The sequence below is a fragment of the Micromys minutus genome (assembly GCF_963924665.1).
Source record: "Micromys minutus genome assembly, chromosome: 26".
Classification (NCBI taxonomy): domain Eukaryota; kingdom Metazoa; phylum Chordata; class Mammalia; order Rodentia; family Muridae; genus Micromys; species Micromys minutus.
This window is the reverse complement of record NC_137961.1, coordinates 1207684-1235081: the sequence shown is the minus strand read 5'-3', so window position 1 is coordinate 1235081 and position 27398 is coordinate 1207684. Positions and strand designations below refer to the sequence as shown.

The window sequence follows — 27398 nt, the reverse complement described above, 5'->3', positions numbered from 1 at the left end:
ATGAACATAACTAGATTAAGCTTAGGCCTTAAAGGAACAATTCTTTAAGCCCTTTACTTTGTATTAAAACAGTGATAACCGACTTCCCTCTGAGTGTGTAATATGATCAGAACACCTCACTCCCAACACTTAATGCCTGAGATCCTTGAGAGTAAAGGCTAGGTTTTAGTCCACTTGTGTCTGGCATTTAGTGGGTGTGAGTGTGATAGTTAATTTCATATGTCAAGTTGTGTGAGCCAGAGTCCAAGTATTTGGCAAAGCATTAATTGAGGCGTTTCTGAGGAGATTTGGGGTGATATGTTCATTTAAATTGATGGGCTTTAGGTAAAGTATATTACCCTTCACAATATGGAGGACAACATGCAATCAACTGATGATGTTGTCAACAACAACAACAACATCAATTTCCCTGAGAACGGAATTCTCTAGCAGACTGTCGCTGGACTAGAACTAGAACTGCTTCTTGAGTCTCCAGCCTGCTAGGCCTTCCCTCATACTGCAGACTGCCCAAGCCACCATATGCATGGAGGCCATTCTTTAACGTAAGTCTGCGTACTTTACAAATGCACAAATGCATGCACAAAAAAAAAATGTCCATGTGCACACATCCTGTTGGTTCTGTTTCTCCAGAGAATACTTGCTCATACAGAGGTATGCAAAAGAAAGAAACAAACAAACAAAAAGCAAACTTCTCACGTAAGGAAAATACTGTGTTTCCTTTAGATTTCTTTCATTTAAAAATAAATATCTCTAAATAGGCTTATTATGACATATTTTTATAAGTTCCTCGTCAGTTTTAAGTCAACATTATGTGTTAAATTAAAACAAGATCTACCAAAATGCAAACATGTGTTTTGTGTTACAAATACTCTTTAAAGGAGAAAAGGCATTGACTAGTCAGGCTAATAAACAAACAAGCAAGCAAACAGAACTGAAATCTCTATCACATAGACAAATGAGTTTTTTTAAACATTAAAAAAATTACAGGACCCTTAAGCAAAGCACAATTAAATGTTCATCAGAAGATGCCTTGTTTCTCCCTCTAAGCATAAAGAATGTGTCCCTGCAAAACCTTAGACCACCTCTGAAACAAGAGTCCTGTGAGAAAGGCCTGCTCAAAGGCAAGTTACTTTTATATTATACCTGTCTTATTGTAAATTTTATGTAAACAAAAATGCTTAATAGAAATAATTTCTACATAAGCATAGATAAGAAAATGGTAATAAAAATTTAATTCAATTCTTGCCACTCTATGTTACCAACCCTAAATCTAGGCCTCTCCCCACTGGGCAGTGCTGATGACATCATTAAGTGCTGCAGAAGAAACAGAGGACCATGAACATGGGCTTGGGAGAAAAGTAAACGCGCTCTTAGTTTACCTTTAAATTTAAAGTAAACAAAAAGTTAGTTTATAGAGAGCCTGTCCAATATAATGACTGTTCTAAAGAGCTAAGCCAAAATTTTATTTCCAGTTTTTCCACCTGTATTCCAGAAACAAAGACTAGTAATTTGTTCCTGTTCTTAAGGGCACAAATACAGACAAAGTGACTCGTGAAATAGTAAGTTAAGCAATACTGTACTGGTATGAACATCATACAAATATTTTAGTATTGCTAATCCTTAAATTATCATTACATGCCGACACTTCATTTTTCCCATAAGTAGATGGTATTTTGTACCAGCAATATCTAATATGGAAACTCATAAAAACAAAACTCCAAGTTAACTTTAATAGCAGATGAGATCAGAATAAGCCAGTCCTGTTGATGACTGGCCGACGGCAGTGCACTAGTGCACTAGTGCCCACCTCACCTTGTCCAGCGGATCCTGCAGGCCAGTGGATGCTTTGTAGCCAAGCTGTAACAGCATTGCTTCTGCAGCATTTTTTTTTGCTATCTTTTTATTGGGTCCTGTTCCAGTCGCAACTTCACTGCCTACCTTGACCTATTGAGGTTAAACAAATTCATGATAGCACATTAGCAAACATGAAGCCTTTACATTATAAAGCACTGACCAGAACTAAAAAATATAAAGGTTAGTCCAAAACAAAACAGAAAGAAAAAAAATCTCACTCATGTAAATTTTATATACACAGTGAAAATGCGCACAGAACCACATGGGGCACAGACTGTCTGTGGTCATCTCCTTAGGGGTCCATCCTCCAGGACTTTTAACTCCTTATACATTTTTGTTTCATTTCTTAAACTTTATACATCTTGATTTTTAAACCTTACTTATTTAAACAAATAAAAAAGATAAGGTTTATATCAACACAGGGTTTGTTCCCACATTTAGTACTCTTCATTTCCAGTAATAAACTGAGAAAGTGGAGCTTCATATTGGTATCATTTAGACGAGTGTTCAAAGTTTACATGAGTTTATATTAGAGCTGGGAACACTGCTCACTACAGCATAATTGTCTAACAAATACAAGGTCTTAGATTCAATACCCAGTACAGAAAACATCATATTAAATATTTCCTAAGGAGAATTATTATGTTAGGCTGAGGATAACAGTGTAGCGAAGAAAAGGACTTCCAAGTGAGTCTGAGGACTTAGGAAATTCAACTTTCTGGTACCCCCTGCATAAGATGCTGAACATTATTAACAACCCGCTAAATGCCAAACTCCTCGTGAGTACAGGAGTAACAACAACCATGTCACTTTGTCAACTACAATGCTTAATTAGTCACAGGCGATTAGTGAACAGCAAACTTCCCATAACCTTTGGTAAGCAATTTAAACATAATGTACACCCATGTGCGAGCACACACACAGATTTAAATATATATGAACCATCCTGTACACACGCATTTTCTGAGTGTTTTAGAGAGGCATGTACTATGAGAAACAAAATTATAAAAACTAAATTGAAAAGTGGAAAGTCAAGAAGAAATCTATAAGACATTAAAATACTGCTCAGGGTCAGTTGAGCACTAGCGGCACAGATGAGGATCTGTGGATCCCAAAGAACCTACATAGTGCGTGTACACAGAGTGTGGTGACTTGCTCAGATTTGAGCCTTAAAAACAGCACAAGAGGTATTCCCAGAGCAAGCAGGCTATGAGTAGCCATAGTAGTCAACTGTGGGTCTGACTGGGAGACCCTGCGTTACTGAATAACCCCAACCGGCGTTACTGTTCCTGTTCCAGAAAACAGATTCCTGCCTGGAATCCACAGATGAGTGTAATTAACTATTATTTTCCGTTTTATTTAAGCTACTATTTCCATTACTACTGTTAAGCTTCAGTAAATAAATCACTTTTTAAAAACAGGATCTACAACACAAAGGCAACAAAATAAAGACTTACACATTTAGGTATGCAGGTGACATGGTAAAGGGATGTACTCCCAGGAATTTGGGTGGATAAGCTAAGTGACAGTTGCTGCAGACATGGAACAAGCACGCTCCCTCAGAACTGCAGCACAGCATACAGTTAAGTCTGTGCAGTGTTCTGAGAGAAAGTCCACCTGCTGGCCGGTCTGGGCTGCTGTGGGCTGCACTGAGCAGTACTGCGGAAGTGGACACACTGGCAGACCCTTGCAGTATGAACTCAGGCCTGACCATGACCTCGGCACAGCCCTAAGATGTGCTCCCGCCCTCAGCTATGCCCTTCTAATAATACCTGCTGTTTTTCCAGGGCTTGGCTTGTTCCCCAGATTCGCCAGCCCTCACACTGTTCTGGAACAACGGCTGAAGAGATTAGACCAGCTGGGTCAAAAGCCTCCTCCACTTCTTTGGGGGACTGAAGGCGGGGGTGTCAAAAGGCTCACCAAAGTAAGCAGAAGCCAAAGACCACAGAGCTGCACAGATACTGAAGACTGTCTACCTGCTTTCATCTGCCACATGCCCCTCACTGGATCACTCCCAGTCTCCACTGCCCTATCCCCACATATTGTCTCCGCACGCCCGGTGCCCTTTCGACCCAGGCTCCTGCCCTTGGACTTGGCTGCCACATTGTTCCTATCCTGGCACCAACTGTTTATCTGTGTCTGCCAGATTTCCACCTGACCGATTCTGGTCGTTTCTAAAGATGCCTCTCCTACCTAACAGGTGTTTCCTAGACTCAACTTTCCCTCCTCACCAATCCCCTGACTCACACAACCTTTCTTCTGTAAGCAGTTAATTCAATAGTCTTAGAACTGTAATCTAGAGTGATGCTCATTCCTTGCTAACAAACACAATGGTCATTCAAAGGATCACTTGAGTAGAAAAGGCAAAAATGTGCAGGGGTCGTCTCCCTACAAAGCTCACAGACGCTATATGATTACAAGTAAAATCTTTACATGACAATATTAATGTCTGAGCAAACTGCTCTTTACTATGCTATAGATAGTCAGATAATCAGGTTTTTGTCTTGAACAAATCACTGTGTAATTTCAACCTTTCAAATTAACAAAATAGATCCTTGAATTCTTATACTATATATATATATATATATATATATATATATATATATATATATATATATATAATTACTATATTCTACTTAGTGAAAAGGCTAACACAGTGCTCTTGGTCCTAACATCAGACACAGGAGAATTCCTAGCTTTCAACCTTGGGGTTCCCAGCAGTGATTTACTATTACTGCATCATAAGTTAGCAATTCTAATAGAAGCTTCACAGAAAGGAGAGCAACAACTTTGTAGTAAATGTTTATGATAGTCCCACTACTTACCAATGCCTGGTATCACATATTCACAGGAGTGCAAAACTTAACTGATATGTGAGTGATTAATTAATTAATTCAAGGTTCCATGTTTGGATGTTGAGATATCTCTTATATACTTCAACACTTACTAGACAGTTGTTGATATTATCTGCATTGTTTGAAAGCTAAGATCCTTGGGTTGGCCTATAAAAAGTTTCTTTCAAGTACACATGGAGGGACCCATAGATCCAGCCCCATATGTAGCAGAGGATGGCTTTGTTGGGAATCAATGAGAGGAGCAGCCCTTGGTCCTGTGAAGGCTTGATGCCCCAGTGTAGGGAAATGACAGGGTGGGGAGGCTGGAGGGAGTGGGTGGGTGGGTGGGGGAGCACCCTCATAGAAGCAGGGGAAGGGGGGATGGGATGGGGGATTCCAGAGAGGAAACCGGTAAAGGGAATAACATTTGAAATGTAAATAAAAAAATATACAATAAAAGAAAAAAGTTTCCACCACAGAAAACTGTTAAAGTTCAAGTATAATAAAGTATACCCTGGGTATTAGATTCTTCTCATGAATTGTAATTTTCAGAGCTATGTACCAGGTAAGTCTGAAACAACAAAGGTAGAATTAGCTTTACATTTTCTATACAGGGAGAAAGAAATCCAGAGAGGAATGTGAGAAGTCCCAGCTGAGTGCATTGTAGCAAAGGTCTTACTTGCAGTCTGGGGAACCGTTATCCTGTTTCCTTCCCACCTTTCTAAAGATTTAAGTGTGTTCATGTGTGTATTTTGTGCCTCTTTGTATGTATGTGACTACAGGTATAGGCAAAGAGACCAGAGAGGTGTGTGAGACCTCCCGCACCCTGGAACTAAAGTCACAGGCAGCCCTGAACTGCCTGTTGTGGTGTTATGAGGTACCAAGAACTTGAGGCCTCTATAAGAAGAGTCCAGGTTAATCACTTAGCCATTTCACCAGCCCTGGATAAGTTTCCTAATAAAAAAATTAGAACCCAGGCTGCTCCAAGACTATGGCTTGAACTGAGAAACATAGATGTGTTTGGCCAGGCCTGAAAAGAACAAGGCAGTCTGGGTGTTAGAACTCACTCCTGGCTCATACAGAGCAACCAGCCTTCAAGTTTCTTGGCCGCACATAAAAAGATAGATCTCTCCCTCGGTTCCCACCATGCTCAGCTGGCCAGACAGAAGCTCTAATTTTCCAGAGTCCCATAACCTTATGCCCTTGGCCTATTTCCATACCCTGTATCTATCCGTCTTATTTTGTTTCTAATTCCCTTTGTCTCTGATCATAATAATTACTCACCCTGGTTATAAAGTGCAACATGAAAAGTTAAGAGACAGACAGTAAGTGATAAACTGTGGTAAATAACCCATGTGAACTCTCAGGCCCTTCCAGATCTTACGCTGCCCATCTAACATGTCCTTGACACCAGGGTGTTTCCACCAAGTAGATAGGTGAGCCCAAGAGGAATGACTGCTTCAGTGTAAACGCTACCAAGAACCCAGTTTCCCTCACACCACTGCGCCACCCTGAGAATGCCTCCGTCTCTTCACTGATTTCAGAAACATTTATTATGAAGGTTAAGAATACCTGCATCCTCTTCCATGCTATATGGGGCTCTGTGCTTGAGCGGGAATTCTCTCGGGCACCTCCTGGCTCGGCCCTGTCCCACAAAGGGACAAGCAGCTTCCACCTGCCCTTCCTGTGCTTGGCCAGCTTGCTCACAGGTGCTCTCTGGCTACCTAAACATGACCCATCCTCAGAACTTCCAGCCTTCTGCCTCCTTCCTTATTCCCTTTGGTTTTGTGGGGAGAGGGATAGTGTCAGGGGCTGTGCCAGCAGCTTAGAGGCCACAGGGAGAAGTTGGATAATGTGCCTGATTTTTTTACCTCCATAAAAAAAGCCTCCAAAATCCTCTTCTCGTTCTTCCTGGACCTGGGCATTCTGCCTCCTGCCCTCAACTGAATCTGGCACCTCTGCTTCCTGCCTGTGTTCCCTGGCTCCCAGGTCACAGGTTGGTCCCCTTTCCTTGCACACTAGCTGGGTAGCTGGTAAGGTCTTCACAACCTGATTTTTCTGCTTCCTGCTTAGTGGCACTGACATTAACTAGGAGGGGATAGTCCATGCCAAGATGCTCTGCAGTGGGCCTCCCCCTGGGATGTGGGCAGGCAGGCTCTCACTGTTGTTCTCTGCAGAGTTGAGGTTCCCTCCTCACACAGTTAGTTCCTGTATTCAAAACATTAGTAAAAATAAACATTTTTACAGAGAGAGAAAGAAAAAAAAAAAAGAATACCTGCATTACAAACTCTCGGCGTCGAGGCATTCCTCGTTCTGAAAGTAAAACGTAATCAGGCTCCTTTTCCTTTCTGGCCTGCTGGATCTGAGCCAGGCGGCTAATGGGGTTCATTCCTTGACCATACTCAGGTCCAGCCTAAAAACATAAGAAAAATTTCAGAATCTTGATTGCAAAACTCATTAGACCCTGGAAAAATCAGCGTTTCTCTGCCACACCCCCCAGCCTAGCAAAACTGACTGAAAAAGATAAACCCGGCATGAGAAAGATTTGTAACAAAAATCTACAAAATGGGCCCAACATTTAGGTTTCCATGAGATTGAGCTGCAAAGATACTAGAGATAAGGTAGATTGCTTATGCTTTAAAAACTGGGTGATCTCTTCAGTGTGGGAGGGTCACTCCACACCCTCTGTTAACAAATAAAGACAGAGAAAAGGAACAGGACCGAGTATGACATGAACTGTGAGCAGATACTTACAACATGTGACTTTAAAAAGATGGATTTGTACACCTAGACCTTAAATCATCAATAATTCAAGAGCTAAGAATATATCCTTGTGGCAATTCTTGGTATTTAAAAATCAATATTTAATCTTTACACACCAAGAAAACTGACTATTTCTATGTTACCTTTTGTTTTACATGTACTTTATGCTCATTGTAACTAGTAAGTTTTCAATGCATACTATCAAACCTTTCAAAAATCATGTACTGACAAAAATATATTCATATAGTCTTATGTAAAAATGCTTTTTAAAATCTGTACATGTATCTGTTTTTTTTTAAAATAAAGTTGAAAAAAAAAGAAAAAGATGGATTTAGTCTTCAAAACATACTTTTAGAGACTCCTAAAATGTATTAAGAAAAAGAAGACAGGTTAGTGATGAAAAGGTATCTCACAAAAATTCAAGTGGGAAAATGATTAGTCAACTTCATTAGAACTTGGCAAATATACATTAAAGCCATGGTGACACATGACTACATGCCCACCGGCTTGGAGAAGTTGGGAAGTCTAACAGCCCCAACAGGTAAGAAGTGCTGGATGCGTTTATATCAAATGACACAAATCAAAGTCACCGGAAAGGAGGGAACTTCAATAAAGAAAATGCCTCCATAAAAATCCAGCTGCAGGCAACCCTGTGGGGCATTTTCCTAATTAGTGATTGAAGTGGGAGGCCCAGCCCTGGAGTGGTGCTCCAGGGTTCTATAAAAAAAACAGACTGAGCAAGCCATGATGAGCAAATCAGTAAGCAGCACCCCTTCATGGCCTCGGCATCAGCTCCTGGCTCCAAGTTCCTGCCCTGATTGAGCTCCTGTCTTGATTTCATTTGATGATGAACTGTGATGTGGAAGCATAATCCAAATAAACCCTTTCCTCCTCAAGTTGCTTCTGATTGTGGTGTTTCATCACACATTAGAAACCCCGACTAAGACTGGAAGGGAATAATAGAAGCTTGTTTGAGACAAGAAAGGGGCAGGTATAAGAGGGTGAGCTCACTATGTTACCCAGGCTGACCTTGAAATCCTGAACTAAAAGGAACTCTAAGTAGGCCAAACTATGAGGCCCATTTCACCACACTAGCAAGAAGCGCAGCAGAGGGGGTTAGTGAGAGCTAGAAAGAGTTCTCTAGAGATGTTGAGAGAGGCATCAAGAGGATCTGATGATCTTACTGATAAAAAGAAATCTCGCTGCCAGCCACTAGATGAAGAGCACCATGAAAGACTAAAGATACACAACAGAAGATGACAAACTGGGCCCTGAACTCGAGGTGCCTGTGAATTATTAAGCAATAATGTGGAACACATGATGGAGGGCACAGAACAACTTGGGAATCATTCTCTAAAGATGGAACTGACAACACTAGGTGTAAAGGAGAAACTAGGAAAAGAACAAACATGCAGGCCTCAGAGCCAGCATGATGGTTTAGTGTAATTAAGGTACTCACTGCACCAACTGGAGAGATGCCCTGAGCTCAATCACCATGAGGGGGACAGAGGAGGGAGAAGAACAGAATCCTCTAGGTTGTCCTCGGACCTTCACATATATGCCACAATGTACACATACAAACACAAGGTAAGTTTTAAAAATGACTATAAACCTCGGGATGGCAATGGTTAGACTGAACATGAGAGCGGAGGAGATGGTTAGCTCTTGCTAAGGTACTACCACAAGCAAAAACTGCAGCTCAAATAAACTATCAAGGGTCATTTACAGAGTACAAGTATTCAGTCTACAGAAGGAGGAGAGGGCTCTAATTAGGGACTGAGAAAGAGTTAAATACAGAAGAAAGGGTAAATTAACAGTAAGAATGTCTTTTAAAGTCATAAGAAATCATATATTAACTGAAACAAAAACAATGACACATGTATATCCATGTATAAATAAATATATAATATAAATAAAATTTTTACTTGTAGGCTGACAGTGTTCCTTCCATGAGCCAAAGATCACATAACAAATCTCCCAACATCAGACATGAGAAGCTCTTTTTTGAGTGTTGGTCAGAGTTGTCAAAGAGACTCCCAAAATGTTACAGACTATTTATTGGTTTTGCCCTTGGCTGCCAACCAGAGGTGGAAGGTAAGTTCCTATTGCTTATGACACCACCATGCATTGCAGACACAGAGGCTCTAAGCAGGAACTGACCTGAATGCTTCCTCCCTGAGGACCAACCATTATGGTGCCAGAAGGCATCATGCTAGCTTCTAGAGAGTGACAAGCAACAATTGTACCCAACTATATGCCTTTGAACCACATCAAGTACCAGCATGACACAATAACCCCATGGTGCAGTAGCGGCACACACACCTTGGAGGTAACCAACAGCTCCCTATTGGACTTACAAGAGAAATTATGCCGTTACTATATGTAACCCAGCCAGCTACCCAGAGTTAGGGAAGTCAGGAATCTTGGACAAGGAAATATAACAACACTTCAATGAATCAGCATAATCCCTGACTGTATGCTATGTATTTGTCCTTAGACCCATAGGTAAGTGTGTAGTCCTCACCCCTCATCCAGGAAACTTCTCTCTGCAACTGATGGAGACCTTTTTCAGAAAACTACAACCAATGGAAATGCAGAGATGTGGAGCCCAGTCCCAGATCTACAAAACAAGTCCTGCACTGAAGGCTCAGGGAACACTGCAGAAAGCAGGGCTGAAAGACTGTAAGAGCCAGAGAATCCGGGGATTTGCTGTGAGATTGTGTCCCTAGCAATGTCAGAAGCAATATCTGCAAAGTGTCACCAGCACGACAGCTTAAATATGAGCTGAACAAGGACAGCATCAACAGACATGAGAGAGTAGATAGGGAAAGACAGTGAGGCCTCAACCCTGCACAAGAACTACAGGCCACCAAGGAGTGCGAGAGTGGGGGAAACACAGCAATGAATGAAAAAAGAGGGCCTGAGTTTCAAAGAGAGCAAGGAGGGCATACGGGAGGGTATGGAGAGACAAAAGGAAAGGAGAAAATGGTATAATTATATCATAATCTCAAAAATAAAAGAAAATCTTTTGAAAAGGGTCACTAAAAAAGAAATGATGAAAGTGAGAGTCTAATAAGAAGGTTAAAAAGAAGCTATGGGTGAACCCTGGCACTTAGAAGTTGCCACCATACACATGAAGATGCTCAAATAAATCTGTATTTCCAATGAGAGACTTTCCATAATGCTTACTGCCGTTAAGCCTCAGGCTCTTCTAAGAATGTCTCTATGTTCCCAAGAAGTGCTATTGATTAGATTTTAGTGACAATCACCATATACATAAATAAACTTAGGTAAAGTTGGAAACCTGAGAAGATTGTTAGTGACTTGACTTTGTCCCTTGTTTGAAATTATGTACTATGGCCTTGATAGTTCAGTTATTCTTTAAATATCAAGTTTCAGATTATCCTAAAAACCAGTAAGAACAGTCTTATAAATAATTGTGTCCAGAAAATTTTATCTCCACTGTTGCCTTCTTTGAAATGTTATTTTACAGAAGACAATTATCTCACAGAAGAACAGATAAAAACCTAAAGACATAATCTGATAAGCTGTACATATTAAAAGAGTAACTCTATAAATCATCTTTATACCCAAAAGAAGTTCACAGTTAACCAGTTTCCAATGGACACTATAGGTAGAAACAACTGGACTTGAAACCTGAGTCTGGGGTGGAAACTTGTGTTCCTCAAATATAAATGCCTACCCTGAACGACAGCACGACACATCGCAAACACGCTAGGGATAATAAGACAATGTGACGGTTTTTACTATTTTAAGTAAAATGAAGGTAACTCATTATAGACATTTTCTTTACTTCTCTACAGAGCATAAGGAATCACACATCCCAGATAAGAAAGATATATAAATACATAAGAAAAATAATAAAACCTCACAATAATATTCCAGACAAACTATTTATCAACCTACAATATTATACCTAAAATCATCTAGATTTCAGCTCATTACATGAACATTCCTTTCTCAAAATAGCCTACATTTCAGAAAATCTCCAAGTTTTATTCTACATAAGACAGACATAGCACAAGTAATTCCAAGTGTGATGTATGCAGGAAAAAATGCAGGGGTGGTTATCCAGTGCAGGGGCAGCAGAGGCTCGGAGAAGCCTTTTCTGAACAGGTCAAGTTTAAATAGAGATGTGGATGGTGGATAGAAGAACATTCCAGAATAGCATGCTTATAAACCAAAGCACTGTTTCCTCTATCCCTATGTGCTGGGAGATAACATTTAACAGTAGTTTTCCAATGGCTATAGTTAACACAGGAGTTAGAATTATATACCACTTTAGAAATGTATATATCTTGTCTAGCTTAACAATTTAATATTCTTAGTTTATTAAGATTGGGCTTAGTTTACTAGATATTACAATCAATCGTAAGTGGCCATTTTGATATAACGCACTGTTCTTCATGGAAAAGCTTTTATATAGAGACTTTATATAGAAGGGTTTTTTGATAAATTGTGTCATTCATGTGACTAGAGAGTGATTTGAATAGGCAAGTCATATGCCATCTTAATATATGATTAATACATATGTAGTTTAAGAATATTTCATGATTACTTATGCATTCTGTGCATGCTTCAGTAAAGACAATTTTATGAAGCACATGTCAGTGTTACCCATGCTTAGAGGATGACAACCCTATGCAACATGTTCAGGCCAGGAAGTCACGCTCAGAACTGACCCCACGGCTGCACTAACACAGCCCCACCCTGATCCCTGGCCAGGGGTTAGAAGAGAACAGACCACTCTTCTTCAGAGCCATTATAGTTCATGACCAGTGGGTCCATGAGCTACGTATTTCTACCATTCACCTCTGCACTGCATACAACATGTAATACTACTTCAGGGAATGCACAATTTTCATTTTCTTCTAAGTAAAACAAAACTTTCATTAAAAAAAAGCATGTGGTTACTCATTTCTACATTCATGTAATGTATTCATATAAAGCAGAGGTAAAGGTGAAAATCTGTAAAAAAAAATGTGCCACTGTACAATTCAAACAGAGGAACTCACTAATAGTTATTAACTCTTATGTGCAGCCCTTGATGCATACTTGCAATATGCCTGTGGGTGAAAAGTGACCTGAGCCAGGAACTGAAATGCAGCAACTTGAGGTTTACTCTACCTGGACAAAACACCACGTCCTCCCGTGTTGTCCATGAGCATCTGACACTGTACTAAACACCAAGTCACCCACTTGCACATATGACCCAATAAAAGAAATGGTTATAACACTTTGAGAGGCTGTGTGTTCTGGATTCTTCCTTTGCAAGGAAGGTGGGGGAAATGAATGGAGAACAAAATTCACATGTGGCCTCAGAGGTTTCCCCTAAGGATTAAGCATGACAAAGCACACACAGCATTGGACAAAATCAGGTACACAGGGTACTTTATTGTTTCCACTTGATGTTACTGTCATCCCTGATAATATGATAACATGTTATCATCTTGTGTCCTGGTACAGTTTGTGTCCTAAGAAATTACAGTGCAGCCGGCAGAGCTGCGGCTACTGTAAAATGGTGGATTTGAGGGGTTTGTGCTCCTCCACAAGATGGCCAAAGAGAAGTGAGCAAACTACCTGAGCATTCTTTGTAAAGCCTTACTTAGAAAACAAGGAATGGGGGCTGGAAGAAAAGCCCAGAGGGTAAAATGCTTGTTTCCCATGTATGAGAACTTCAAATCAGGCCTGTGTCACCCACAAAAGTACCTAGTGGCATGGTACTAAAATCCTAGTATGTGATGGGCAAAGATTGGGTATTCCCAGAGCAGGATGGCTAGCTGAATTTGTAAGCTCTGGATTCAAAGAATCCCTGCTTCAAAGAATACATGGGGAATGATTAAGAGCACCTATGTTAATCTCAGGCCTGAAAACATAGACAGAGAAATATGCTTGCCCAAATATATGCAAACAAACACACATGTGTGCACACCACATAAAATAAACTAAAGTGAGGGATAATATCATCTACTTTACATGGTCATGATGTGAGTTATGCTCAAGAAGACACACATGGATGCTAAGAAGCACAAATATATAAAGAAATAAAATTATCACTGACTTAACATCACATGATCTGCATCTTGATTTAGAACAGGAAGCAAGGGACTGGAGAGATGGCTCAGTGGTTAGAGCACCGACTTCTTTTCCAGAGATTCCTGAGTTCAATTCCCAGCAACCACATGGTGGCTCACAACCATCTGTAATGGGATCTGATGCCCTCTTCTGGTGTGTCTGAAGACAGTGACAGTGTACTCAGATACATAAAATTAGAATAAAGGTCTTTAAAAAAAAAAAAAAGAACAGGAAGCAAGGAAGAAAATCAGTTGGGGGAGGGATGAAGGGGGGAAGATAGGGAGACAGGAAGGAGAGGAGGGATCTACCTTAAGAAACCTTGTGTCAACAGCCTATAGCCAGTTTACTATAATTACATGTTGCATTACATGAAGTCAATCTGAGAAAATGTCATTCCATGATACAGGTGTACTCATATAAACCTAGATAATATATATATTGCTATACACTTAGGCTGTGTGGTAGCAACTGTTTGTAGGCTATAAAGCTTTGCAACATGTTACTCACTAGAAACCCAAGGCAACTGTAACTCAGTGGTGTTTGCAATATTTAAATTATATAAGTATATGTAAGCGTAAACAAGTATATTAAAATGTTATACAATTTTTCTGCTCTATTATGATCCTATAGGAAAACAATCACATATGTGATCTATATTGACCAAAAATACCACGTTGGGGTCCATCACTATAGTAATTAAGTAAAGTAAATAAATAGCCACAGGTAATGCTTACCTTTACTATTGTTTTAGGGCGTTTTTTAAAAAATAGTTTTGGCTTCTCTACCACAGGAAGAGGTGGAAGCTTTTTGAGCTCCTGTAAGACAGTAGACGCTGCACGCTTCTTGGAGAGTTTTTTGCTATTTCCCTCTCCTTCTGCAGAAAATTCTCCCACTGACACCCGGGTGACAAAACTCTTCATATGTGGTGGTCCACTTTCTTTAATAACCTATTAAATGCAAGCAAAATATTAATCAACATTGCAGCATTTGTGTTTAACAGCAAAGATCTTGAAAACATCTCCAACTAATCTGGAAAATTATGCCAAAATTATAGTATCTCTTTAAGACAGCTAATTTGAAGGTATGATACCCTTAATGTTAATGTAAAACATTTCTGATTCTAAGTTAGCCAAAGGTGAAAGAAACCCTAACATGTAACTTATGGTCACCCGTGTCTTATAGAACACACAGCTAAGAGCACAGAACATGCCAAATTGGCTATAATCTCATACTAGATAAGCCATTTAGAGTAAAGGTAACATTACTACATATACATCTAATGTTGTCCCCTAAGAGGGTAAGACATCAGAAGCCAAAGATGATGTTTTATCATTTCAAAGATAGTCTTTCATACAATGGCTTATCTTAGAGGACCACATATATGATAAGGATTCTATAAGGTCATAATGGAGCAAAAAAAAAACCTGCAGCATTGTTATGTGTGTTTACATGTTTAAATATTTTAAACAGAGCTGAGTTATGAAGCATCCTCATGTGGCAGATTTTCAAAAATAGGAAAGATGAAAATTAACCTCTTGTTAGAGACATGAGGGCTGTTTTCATAGGGGGATTCAAACTCTTGGAGATTCTGGTGATATGATCAAGATGGCATGTGCCAGACCATAAAAATGACAGGTTTTCAGTGTCAAGAATTATGAAACCTTCAACCAGGAATATTCTTAACTATTCAATGTGTTCTTACATTTAAATTGTATCAGCTTGTAGAGCAAAGATAGATGCTAAGTCCTAAATACTCAAAATGCAAATTTCCTTTAAAATTCTGATCTAAGGAACACACAGTATTTGGTTTACCACTTTATATTATATTGGAATTTTATCTTCTACTATTGGAGTCCAATTAGGAAAAGGAAATCTAAAAACTACAGTATCTCAATAACCCATCGTCAGTGAATCGGGAGTTAGTTTAAGTACACTTTTCAGGTAACTTAAGCTCAACAACTGAAACACCAACTGTTTATTTTTTCACACTCTAATGCACATGCCTATCAGTTACAAAGGTAATTTCCTGGGCTAGGGAGCTGGACCAGCAGTGCCGTGAGGTGCCGTGAGGTGCCGTGAGGTGCCGAGAGGTGCCATGAGGTGCCATGAGGTGCCTGCTGTACAAACAATAAAGACCTGAGTTCAGATCTCTATCATACATGTACGAAGCAGGCACTGCTGTACATATCTGTAAACCCAACACAGGGTGAGGCGGAGTCAGGCTGGTCTGTGACATTCATTGGCCAGCCAACCTACACAAGCTCTAAGTTCAATACATACAAATACAGTAGAGAAAGGCCCCTAGTTCATGTGTGAGGGACCTCCCAATAGAAATAGACTCATCTACTTACCGCATGTGAACCTCACACATACAACAAGGGATTTAGTGAACCAACAGGGGAACCATGTGCTTAACCTTTCAGTGCTCATGCTAGATCATCAGTATGAGCATCACACACACTAGCATAACACGCAGAGATGCAAAGGACTCTATGACTTCTACTCCACACCCCATGAGTTCAAGGGTGTAAATGCTGGGAAATTCGGGAGTCTCCCATAGTTTATTTCCCCCTCCTTCCCATTTTCTATGTATGACCTTCAAAGTTGGTGACCTCTTATTACAGAAGGCAGATAAAATTACTTTTAAGTTTTCTTTTCTTTTAAAAAGTTTTGTACAATTCTATAAATATTTAGTTTGTGCATATTTAGTTGTAGGAAGCCAGCTTACTCCTCTGTAGTGATTTGTCAGTTAATGTTAAAACATATCCTGAGGAACAGCGTAATTCAGTCCTAGAGTTTGTACTTAGCATGTGGCAAACTCCCAGGTACAACTCCCAGCATCTCCCCCAAAATAAATCAAACCTGTTTTGATCTCCATAGAATTAGAAGGAACTGAATTTTAGCATAGTTTCATAAAACACTAGCTCAACTCACAACTTGAATTAAATAGAATCAAATTAATGATAAATACATAAAATACCAACTCCTATAGATCAACAGAAATTATGATTAGAAATCAAATCTTACAGTCAAAACTGAAAAGTCATATAAAAAGGTGGCCTAGTACAAAAAAGACAAGGAGACCCACAATACTCATCACAGTGATTTCCATTTCTGGGGCACAAATCATTTCATGGCAATGGATCTCCTGCAAGAATGTGGTATATCATTTAACTTGTTTAAACAACCAAAGACAAGAACAGAACACATACCTCAAAACTGACGGGCATATTTCTCTTCAGCGCAATTTCAAATACTAAGCTTATTTCAGACTTATTTGCATCTTTATCGTCATCCATTTCTTTTCCTGATTCACCATTCTAAGTAGAAAAACAAACAAACAAACAAACAAAAACTAAACATACCAGGGTAGTGTTGGAGCCAGACATCACAACAATGCTCACACTGCCCCGCAATCAGTGGAAACAGTAGACGTGGACACGGGCATGGAGTCAAGGGCTATGCTGCTAGGCTTTCCGATTTTGCTTTGTTTTATTTGAGGTAGATGCAGCGCACGCTGAGATTGAAGGTCTTCTACTCAACCATACATTCTTTAGACCCAATTCTTTCACTATAGAGTTGTGCACCTGCCTCCCTCCCCAACTTCGATTCTAACATGACCCATGGGCTAACATAATACAGGGCACAAACCAACAGTCAGAACTGTGTCGGACTTGTATCTTTACTACATACTTCTGGAGGGCTGAGGCAAGAAAGTAAAGGGACAATTCTTGATAGCAAGAAGCTTATGTTTAATTAGAAGGGATTAATAGTTGTAACGAACATTAACCAGCAGAAAAACGTGTGTCTGCCATCATAAAAAGTTTCAAACAAAGAGTACTATCTAGTTTAGAGAACGGATAATCTAGGAGGCTGAACTGTGAGGTTTGAATAACTTAATCAGAAAAGACTAAGGCACTGAGTGTACAAGGAAATGCCTGGACTAGAGTTATTATTGAAGTTCGATGGAGAAAACAGATGCAGTCTTAAGAATGGGTAAAATCTGGGGCTGGAGAGACGGCTCAGTGGCTAAGAGCACTGACTGCTTTTCCAGAGGTCCAGAGTTCAATTCCCAGCAACCACATGATCGCTCACAACCATCTGTAATGGGATCTGATGCCCTTTTCTGGTGTGTCTTAAGAAAGTGACGGTGTACTTGCATACATAAAATAAATCTTAAAAAAAGAAAAAGAAATGGGTAAAATCACCCAAGAAAAGCCTTAACATTCTAATTTGTAAACTAAAGTAGGATGCCAAATTCTCAAATGATCTCTTCCTCTTTACACTCCTAGACTGGGGATGTGACTCACTTGGGAGAGTGCTTATCTTTAAACCACAAGGCTCTAGCTTCAATTCCCTGCACTGCTGAAATATGTTGTGGTGTTTGCCTACATTCCTTGATCTCAAGTTAACACAATGCAATCTATGTCCAATGCAAAGTGCATTAAACGTAAGCAAATGAATGTTACCCTTCATCTTTATACACACACGTTCCTAAATGCCACGTTACCTGGCAAGTGATCTCCACAGGCTCTCCCAGCAGGAACATTATGTGTCTAGTATACTAACAAGCACCTAAGAGCAAACTGCCATAGCCCTTCCTTAGCTGAACAGATTATTTTTCTTAGTTTATTGTTTGCTCAGAACCCTCCCTGAGGTAGCACAAGAGAGGGACCACCACACTCATCAGTGTCACACCTGCGGAGACTTTTCTGGAATTGGCTCATTCTGTAGGGCTTGAAGGGCTTTCATCGCAGCATTGTGTCTAGCAGCTTGTCGAGTTTTCCCTTCACCAAAGAATTCATTATTTCCTACAGTCAACTGAACATAAAAGATCTTGGGCATTGGGCAATGATACCTACAAAAAGAAAACACAAGCATTAGTGATAGCTCAGAAGTGGTCTATAACCACTTATAACCATAAGATTATTTCACTTAAAATGTTAGCAATGTAGTATATTACACATTCTCCTACAGACCTTGATAAAATTTGGACCTCATGGATATATTTCTAAGGTAAAATGTGAGTCAATATATCTGTATTTAATAGTGTACACTGACTTCCATGAAAAATGTAGTATTAAAGAAAAGTTAATACAATAAAAAATGATCTAGTTATAGAATCTCTTCCAGTGAAGTTTTAGTCAGTTTTTATAGATGAGAACTCAATAGAGAGTATAGAACTCTGCTACTGAGAACAGGGAGCCACTGCAGAAGGTGGACAAAGGTGACCCCACTTAGGTGGCTATATGCACATTCCTGGGGTTGTCATGAATAACTGGCCTAGAGCTCTGGGGGCAGGGCACAGAGATAGCTTCGTATGATACAAAGTAATGAGGACATCACATTGACAGAACAAAAACTAAAGAATTCACGCTCGTCACTATGAACTGTCTATTTTAAGCTGGCCATAGCTGCTGCACATATTGCAGAAGGCACTGGCATTTCCTCATGTAACAGTGCATAATCAACAGAGTAGGGCAACAGCGTGTGTTCTCGGGTAACCTGAACGGGCCTCAGAAACGGACCATTCCAAATGTTCCCTGTTTGAAACACCGACTTAACTTTTGTTACCCACAGTTATTTTACTACAGTACACAGAAAAGATACATCATTCCTTCAACCCAACTCTCTTCACCAACACCCTTTTCAGAATCTGGTAACCACTATTCCACTCTCTACATTTCTTACGATCAAATGATTAGCTTCCAAGTCTATGTCGGAACATGCAGTGCTCTTCTTTCTGTGCCTGAGTCACATCACTTAACACAATGCCTTCCAGCTCCATCCCTGCTGATGCTACATGTGAACAATTTCATCTCTTTTGTGACTGAGAAACATTCCATTGTCATCCATATTTCCCTTAGCTCTTTGTCCACTGGTGGACACGTAGGTTGATTCCAAACCGTGGTGACCATGAATACAGCCATGAGCATGTGACATAAGCATGTGACAACAGATGTCTCTTCAAACCCAGTTCCATAGGGAGCTGCTGGATCATAGTTCTATTTCTAGGTTTGACGTGTTGTGTTAGCTCTGACATTGCTGTTTTTGAGGAATCTCTATACCGTTTTCCATAATCAACGGACTAACCTACATCCTCAACAAGAAATGAGAGTTCTCTGTTCTACTTGTCCTCGTATTCTGGCTTTTCACCACAGTTTGATGCCCATTTCTGATGTGGTGCTAGGCAGTATTTAAGTTAATTCTTACCCAGGAAGTTAGACCAGAAGTTAGACAGAGTACTTGGTAAGTGGACAGACAGGGAGAGGGGCCATGAATAGGGAATAATGGTGGCCAATTTTTCAAGATGGTCAGCTTCTACCTCAACCTCCTGACTTAAGACAAAAGCCTAGTAGCTTAAAACAAAGGCTCTGTAAGCTTCTGTCTCCCACCAGCAGGCCCCTGCTGATGGACTGGCTCAACAAGTTCAAGGCCTGGTCAGTCACACACAGTTCTGGGCTAATCAACAATAGCTTCCTTCAAACTGACCAACCCCAGATTAGGGAGGCTCTCTTCTTTGAAAAGAAACTGGATGTTTCATCTTCCTGAGTCTTCCTTTGCTCTGAATAGGGTCTTCTCTGTGTGTCAGATGCATATATGTGCTTGCTCACCCCAGGAAACGCCTTTCTGAACTGAGATCTGCCTGCTACCAGCTGCTGAGCTTCAGATTCTCCTGTCTTTCAGCTCCTTCTGTCTCTGGCAGAGACAAAGACCTGGATCCATCCCCTAGACTGCCTCATTTCTAGATTGCGTCGGAAATAGCATTAACATAATATGGCCATGGTTTATGTTTAATGAAACAGGGAACAAAGTGTGAGTAGGAAACTGTAGCCATGCAGCTGAGGGGATAAGAGGCTGAGAGAAGAAAGAGCATGTCTAAGATAAATTTCAATAACTAGGTTACATGATAAAAATCTATCAACTCAATGATTACCTGTAGAATGTCTTTTATGACAGGACACAAAACAATACAGTAGAGAGACAAACAGGAAGAAATGCACACAGAATATCTACTGGGAGGGAATTTTCTATAAATGAGAGGGTGGGTTCAGGACTATCAGGGGCTGTCTAGAAAAGGTGGCCAAGGAAGATTTCACTGAGAAAATGACAACTTTGTAAAGACCTGAAACCTCTGCAGGGATCTGGGATGCTGCATTTGATGGAGGCACACAGAACACCAGGTGCAGAGACCCAGAGACAAGCTCTAGTCAGTAAGAGGCCAATCAAGAGCCGTGGGGTGAGAAAGGAAAGGCGAAGCAGAAGAGGTAACCAGATTCTGCAGGCTTTCCCTAAACACCACTTTAAAGACCTCACTTCTATCCTAAGAGAAAAGGACAGCCATTTTGAGCAGCAAAGGGCATCATCTAAGCCGTGTTTTGGAAAACCATGTCCTATGCTGAGGGCAGACTGAAGGAGAAGGATGGTGGAAGCAAGGGAACGCTGACAGCAACTGCGATAAGCCCCAGAAAGGGACAGACAGTGCCTGCAGTTGGGTAGCCCTTAACTCTATGTGAGTTTTGGAAGTTGACATGGGATTACCTGAGAGCTGCCTAGGAAATCTAAGAAGAGGTTCAAGAATCACCCTAGAGCTCTAGAAGAGACAGAGTACACACTGAAGGAAAAAAGACTACACAAGGATGCATGTGCTTTACAAACAGATAGCCAGGTGAGCAATCACACTTATGAGTTTGGGCTCTGAGGAAAAGGTATAAAGCAAAGACAAAATTGGGAATAATCAATGTAAAGATTGTATCCAAACACGCAAGAAAAATAAGAGTGCTGTGGGATTCAGAGATAACAGAAAGACTGGTAAGCAAGTGTCCATACTGTGGAGAGAGTGAGTTAGAGAAGAGCCCAGATGACTCCAGCTAAGGCTCAGGCAAACAAACTAGTACTGAACAATATGATCGCTGGACTAGAGATTCAGCACTATAAACAGGATCAATTTTGTCAGAATAATGGGTTTGTAATTGTAATGGTAAAAATTAAGTTAAAAAAAATTATTCCAGTGCCAAAAAAATGTTTCTAAACCAAAGTCCAACTGAGGTCCTGCTTTTTTCCTTTTTCTAATTTGCCATGCTAGAGACTGAACCCAAGGACTAGCATGTGGTAGATAAGTGCTGTACGATCAGGTAACACCCCACTTGAGATCACAACATGTTTCAATGGCTATTAAATCCCCAGGCAGCAGTGTTCTTCAGACAGTCTGAGACAAGCTGAAGTGAGCCCTCAATGTTAAGACGTATTGGGCAAACAGGAATATATCAATGAAGGTTTGCTGAAAATGAAGTTTGGTGCTGAAGATGCAGATCAGCGAGGCTGCAGCCAAGACCACTCATGGACAGACACCTGGAGAGGGCACAGGTAAAGGGCCAGCAAGAGCCCAAGGCTAGAATCTGACTAATGCCTATGATCAAAATCCAGGGAGAAAATAGATGGCAGAGGGTGGGACAGACAAGGGGGTCAGAGCAGAGGAGAAATTACAGCACGATGTCAGGGGAGGGCACTCAGCAGCATCTAAGGGACTAGAGAACTGAGCGTGGCAGCAGAAAAGGACACTGTTTTAACTCTAAACACCAGCTTCTATGGGTCACAGTTTTCCAATTAAGTGAATGTGTCCTTATTTTTAAAATAGGAAACATAAAAACATTAAAGAAGAAACAGTGAAAGTAAATGCTATTTTTAACATCCAAAGACTGGAAAAAATTTAAGATACAATCTTTCTGTGGTTTGACTACAACTGAACAGGGTGTGGGCAGCACAATTCTCTAAGACTTGTCACCACCTTAGTCTGAAATTCCAACAGACTGCTACGAATAATGTACACACACTGTCTTTGTCACCTACAGTTTAGTGTCCCACATTCACACAACTACGTTTTAGTTCATTCTGTAAAACTTCAAGATGTACTACTTGAAATCAGAAATTGACTCCTGAACTGATCTTAAATGGCAAGCTTTCTCTGTAGAGCAAATGCTTATAATTAATTATAAACCTCTGAAAACAGAGGTCCGCAACTGGAATGCTAAGACCTTTAACTACAGTAGAGGGAGTGGGCGCCACTGTAATCACAAAGGTCTGCTGACAATTACAAAACTCATTTTGGTTTGCCACAGAGACAAACAAAATTTCTGTTCATTATAGCTTTACTGGAATATGATGTCATAACACATAAGCATACTGAAACAATCTGCTGATTTTTCTGACCAAATTATTAATTGCACACTAAAGAGCCCTCAGGGTCTCTTCCTTTTGGGCCATTGAATATGGCTTTATGTATGTGTATAGGTATGCATTTGATATATATATATATATATAAATAATATCATATAAATATCAGAGGGAAAATTAAGTATATTGCATTTTTTTTACATAAAAAGTAAAATACTCTAGTAGTAACAACAGGAAATACCAAAACCCGGTGCCTGACTTGCTTCATTCCAGTTTCACTTCATCCTCTGGTTTAACAACAATTCTTAGAAATACACCCCACATGGTTTGAATATCTTACACATCACATCTCCTCAGAGCACCATGACAATTAAGATTAGCCAGAGCACTCTGATTAATGGCATCCAGACTACGCCGCAGTGCAGATGACGCAGAGTACTTCATCAAACAGAATACCATGTGCAGAGGTCCTCGTCTCAAAATACTTACTTCCTTTGGTAAAGAAACACTCAAAGTTTATTAACTTTCAAAGGTGGCATGCTCTACTTAATGGAGCTCCTTCTCCTATTCGTATTTTTCAAACAGTAAGCTCAGCGTTGATAATGAACATTCAACATATGATGCACTTATATCCACAGTTGGAATATATTCACTAAGCAGCTCGTATTTTGCACTCAGTTTAAATTCCCACGCTAACACTGTTGTTAAGAACCACGAAACCTGTTGCACAATTAAATGACTAAAGAGCTTCTTGCATCTACAGCCTCCAGAGGTCACTCTGCCACATCACAGTCATTTTCTGTCCCAGTTATGATCTAGCCTGCAACCCTGGTCTTCTGAGCTGGTCTCTGCTGTGGACCCAGGGTTGTCATGGTGATGCTTCTACTGCCTGAGAACGGCTCTCACTGCTCTAGGTTACCCATGCACAAGACTGTCTTGGCCAACAGGCAACTGCACAGACAGGGGCACAATCACTCCTCACTGTGCACTGGCTACATCCTTTCTATCAGTTTTGTTCTTACAAAGGCCTGTGTGACAGGAAAGGTCCTGAATCTCACTTTGAGCAGTAACAACTTTTCCCAATAGAGCTGTTAAGAGTCAAATTCACTTCCATCTAACTTCAAAGGTTCAAGAAAATTTTGAAGAATTTCCTAGGGCAAGATAAAGGTGCTTTTCACCAAGCCTTAAGACTTAGCTCATTCCCCAGGGCCTGATACTGGAAGGAGGAAATTTTGGCTTCATATGCACTGTAGCATGAACTTCTGTACACATGGATGTGTGTATTCGTGTATGTGTGTGTGTGTGTGTGTGTGTGTGTGTGTGTGCAAATACAGTGCGTAAAACTGTCTCATTATCTTCTGGCTCTTGCCATTTTTTGTCTATTTGAGCAAAGAAGCTAGCACAAGGGTTCTGAGTGAGCATGACATGTAGGCATGTCACTTAGTGACGGCTGAAACAGTGACCACAATGACCTACTGGGTTTCCACAGCATGGAGTTCAGATAGGCAATCAAGAAGTGCCATGTGGGAAGTCACAATGGTGGCAGTCAGAGACACAACGCTCAACAATCTAGGTGGACAAAGGCTCCCTTCAAGGCTTGTTTTGTATGCCTCACTGTCCCCATCTTCAAGACATGAGACAATACATCAATCAAGAAAAAATACATGAGTCCTTGTAATTAATAGTTAACATGCCTAATGCAGTCTGCAAGTGAAGGAAAACTACCTTGCCATGTGTTACTATGACAACCTTTTAACCTTTGTCATCTTGCTGTCTTCCTAATGTTGACTGCATTCAATGATTTCTCTCTCAGCTCCTTTATGTTATCTCTGTCCTGCTCATCCGGCCAGTGCTTTATATTCCAGCATCTCACTTTCCTAAATGTCACTTTTACAAGGTGACAAAGACACATTCCAAACAACACTGGAACTTAAAAATTGAAAAATAATTACCTCATTTCATTTGATGGTGTTGCTCATAAATTTTAATACAGCTTAGACATTCATAGCTCCTCTACAGGTTTATGTCCAAAGCCCATGAAAATGTTATCTTCTGATCTAATGGGGAGAAGCTTGAGTTCTGTTTATTTCTAATTCAAACTGAAAGAGGATGTCACATAGCCTTTCTATCTCAGTTTATTTATCTGTAAAATATTTGCAGAATTTATGATTAAAAATCCTAAAAGTTAAAACTTTGAATTCAGATGACATTTGATTATTTTTACTCTGTGTAACTGTTGGCAGCACTTACCCAAATTCCCTTGCAACAGAAAAATAACAAGTTTATCATAAAGCTGTAAAGTAGTTTTGGCACATTTTCAAAATTGAACATATATAAAATGTCTAGATAGCTCTTTCTTCACATCTATAAAGTTTGAAAATATATCTTTTATGGTCTGAGTTTTAATTCTTAAGGAATTTCAAATATTAGGACTGATTTAAAAAGATTCACGGGCAAGCTGAAGAGAAGTTTTTAAAGAGGTAGAAGGACTGTTTCTGTTCTGTTTGCAAGACTCCCCTAATTATGTCTTAGATGCCTAGGAAGAAATACAGAGATAGGGTATTTCAAAGCAATGGTATAAAATGGCATGAAAGCATAGTTTTGAGCTTTTAGCTGCTCTGAAGTTAAACAGAAAAAAAAAAGTGTTCAGCAGAATCCCCTCAACAAAGGTAATCTTGTGCTCAAACTAAGTCTGGTAAATTAACAGAAGGGCATGAATTTCGGATATGAGAGACGTTAGTGAAATGTCCTACACACTCAGGACTGTGGAAGGCAAAGGGTGCCAGTCAGAGGCCTGCTATTGAAAGCACATCACGCCATCCTTATGGGCACACTCACACCTGCACAAACCTATTCTTGCCCCGTCCCTAAACTGGATCTACGAAAGTCATCAGCACCACATCATTAGCAAACCACTAATGGTAACTAGCCTCCCTAACAGCACCAAACGTGAGCTGGTAGTTATGTTCAGCCATGCTCACTGGGAGCCCACACTCAACTTCTGAACTGTGTTGCCTCTGAATTAAGTGCACAAGCATCAGCTATAAACTCTGAAATCATGTTACATGTGAACGTCAAGACCCCTCAGATCTAGCTAGACCGAGCAGATCTGCCCCCTCCCTCTCTCCCTCTCTCTCTCTGAGCCAGTGTCACATGTAAGACACCAGTCACTGAGGGAATGAATGCTAAGGGCACTCTAAATTGAAGGTTGACTGAGAAGTCCCCTACCCCTCTTTCTTTCTCATCTCTCTTGGTTCATCTTTCTGTAATCTGAGCCTACATTGTAACTTGTCCCACTTCCACAGCTCCTTTGTACTGGCCTCGATCTCCAAAGAATACTAAGAGCAATAAGCAGAAGAAAGGGGGAAGAGGAGAAAACAGGAGTTTGCACAAATGTATGTCTATAGGACTTATATATTTTAGAAAGTATCTAGGAACGCCCCTTTCTTTCCAGCCTCCGCCTCGAACCTGCAGCCGCCACAATGTTGATGCCTAAGAAGAACTGGATTGCCATCTACACACTCCTTTTTAAGGAAGGAGTGATGGTTGCCAAAAAAGATGTCCACATGCCCAAACACCCTGAGCTGGCAAGACAAGAATGTGCCCAACCTTCATGTCATGAAGGCCATGCAGTCTCTCAAGTCTCGAGGCTACGCAAAGGAGCAGTTTGCCTGGAGACATTTCTACTGGTACCTTACGAATGAGGGCATCCAGTATCTCCAAGATTACCTGCAGCTACCTCCGGAGATCGTGCCCACCACCCTGCGCTGCAGCCGTCCTGAGACTGGCAGGATTCAGCCCAAAGGTCCAGAGGGTGAGCGGTACAAGATTCACAAGAGGGGAGGCAGACAGAGACACCTACAGAAGGAGTGCTGTGCCACCTGGAGCTGATGAGAAAGCTGGGGCTGAGGCTGGCTCAGCAACCAAATTCCAGTTTAGAGGTGGCTTTGGCAGTGGATGTGGTCAACCACCTCAGTGAAGTTGGAGATTATGTTGTGATGGATAAACGTTAAAGAACAAAGAGGAAGGCATCTTATTGCTTACACAGTGTTGTGCTTTCGAAGTCAAGAATACAAGTGGAACTGAGGAGACCTACTGTCTGTCAGCAGCTCTATTGACTTTATATTTCAAGTTTCCGTCAGGTAAGCTTTACTGCCTACTTTCTAGTAGCAAAACAACATTATGTTCCTAGAAGAAACCAAAGTATTATGGGTCAGTTTACCAATAATTCGAATTGTTTCAACTCATATTCCATAAGTAATGATCATCTAAAGTCACATTCTCAGAATCAGCTCCTCGGGTTATTTTCAGCCTTAAAACAATTTGTTCCTTGTGTTACAAAGGTTCAGGAAATTCTCAGTGGATCCCACTAAGCCAATGGCTTTCCTACAGGGTTTTACAGAGTGGCTACTTGTCTAACCGGTTATTCTGGAAATTTGACAAAAACCCAAATCATATCATCTTCTAAAGTCAGTCTAGTGAATTTCTATTTCCCTGCAAAATCACCACAGTCATCCAGGTTCTACAGTCACTGCTGCCATGGTTAGTGCTGGCCTAGTGACCCTTTTACTTCTCTACAGCTGTAGTGCCCACACCCACTAGCAATGCACACTATGCCCAGCTGTGCCACCTCACTACGTTACATATATACACATTCTAATAGGTCTTACTAAAAAC

General features: G+C 40.5%; 1 protein-coding gene and 1 pseudogene across 4 annotated transcripts in view; one reads left to right on the top strand and one right to left on the bottom strand.

Moving 5' to 3' along the window:
• STAU2 (staufen double-stranded RNA binding protein 2) overlaps window positions 1-27398 on the bottom strand; it is a 131273-nt gene that overhangs the window by 32879 nt on the left and 70996 nt on the right. For all 3 annotated transcript variants that reach the window (XM_080938584.1, XM_080938582.1, XM_080938583.1), the window contains 5 exons: window positions 18246-18405; window positions 16760-16867; window positions 14282-14494; window positions 6964-7101; window positions 1813-1944 (listed from right to left, as the gene is read on the bottom strand). In XM_080938584.1, the coding sequence (XP_080794710.1) occupies window positions 1813-1944; window positions 6964-7101; window positions 14282-14494; window positions 16760-16867; window positions 18246-18405 (751 nt within the window). The remainder of the gene's footprint in view (window positions 1-1812; window positions 1945-6963; window positions 7102-14281; window positions 14495-16759; window positions 16868-18245; window positions 18406-27398) is intronic.
• On the top strand, window positions 26204-26700 carry LOC308437505 (small ribosomal subunit protein eS10-like; annotated as a pseudogene). Its single transcript has one exon. The product of its transcript is annotated as a small ribosomal subunit protein eS10-like (transcript).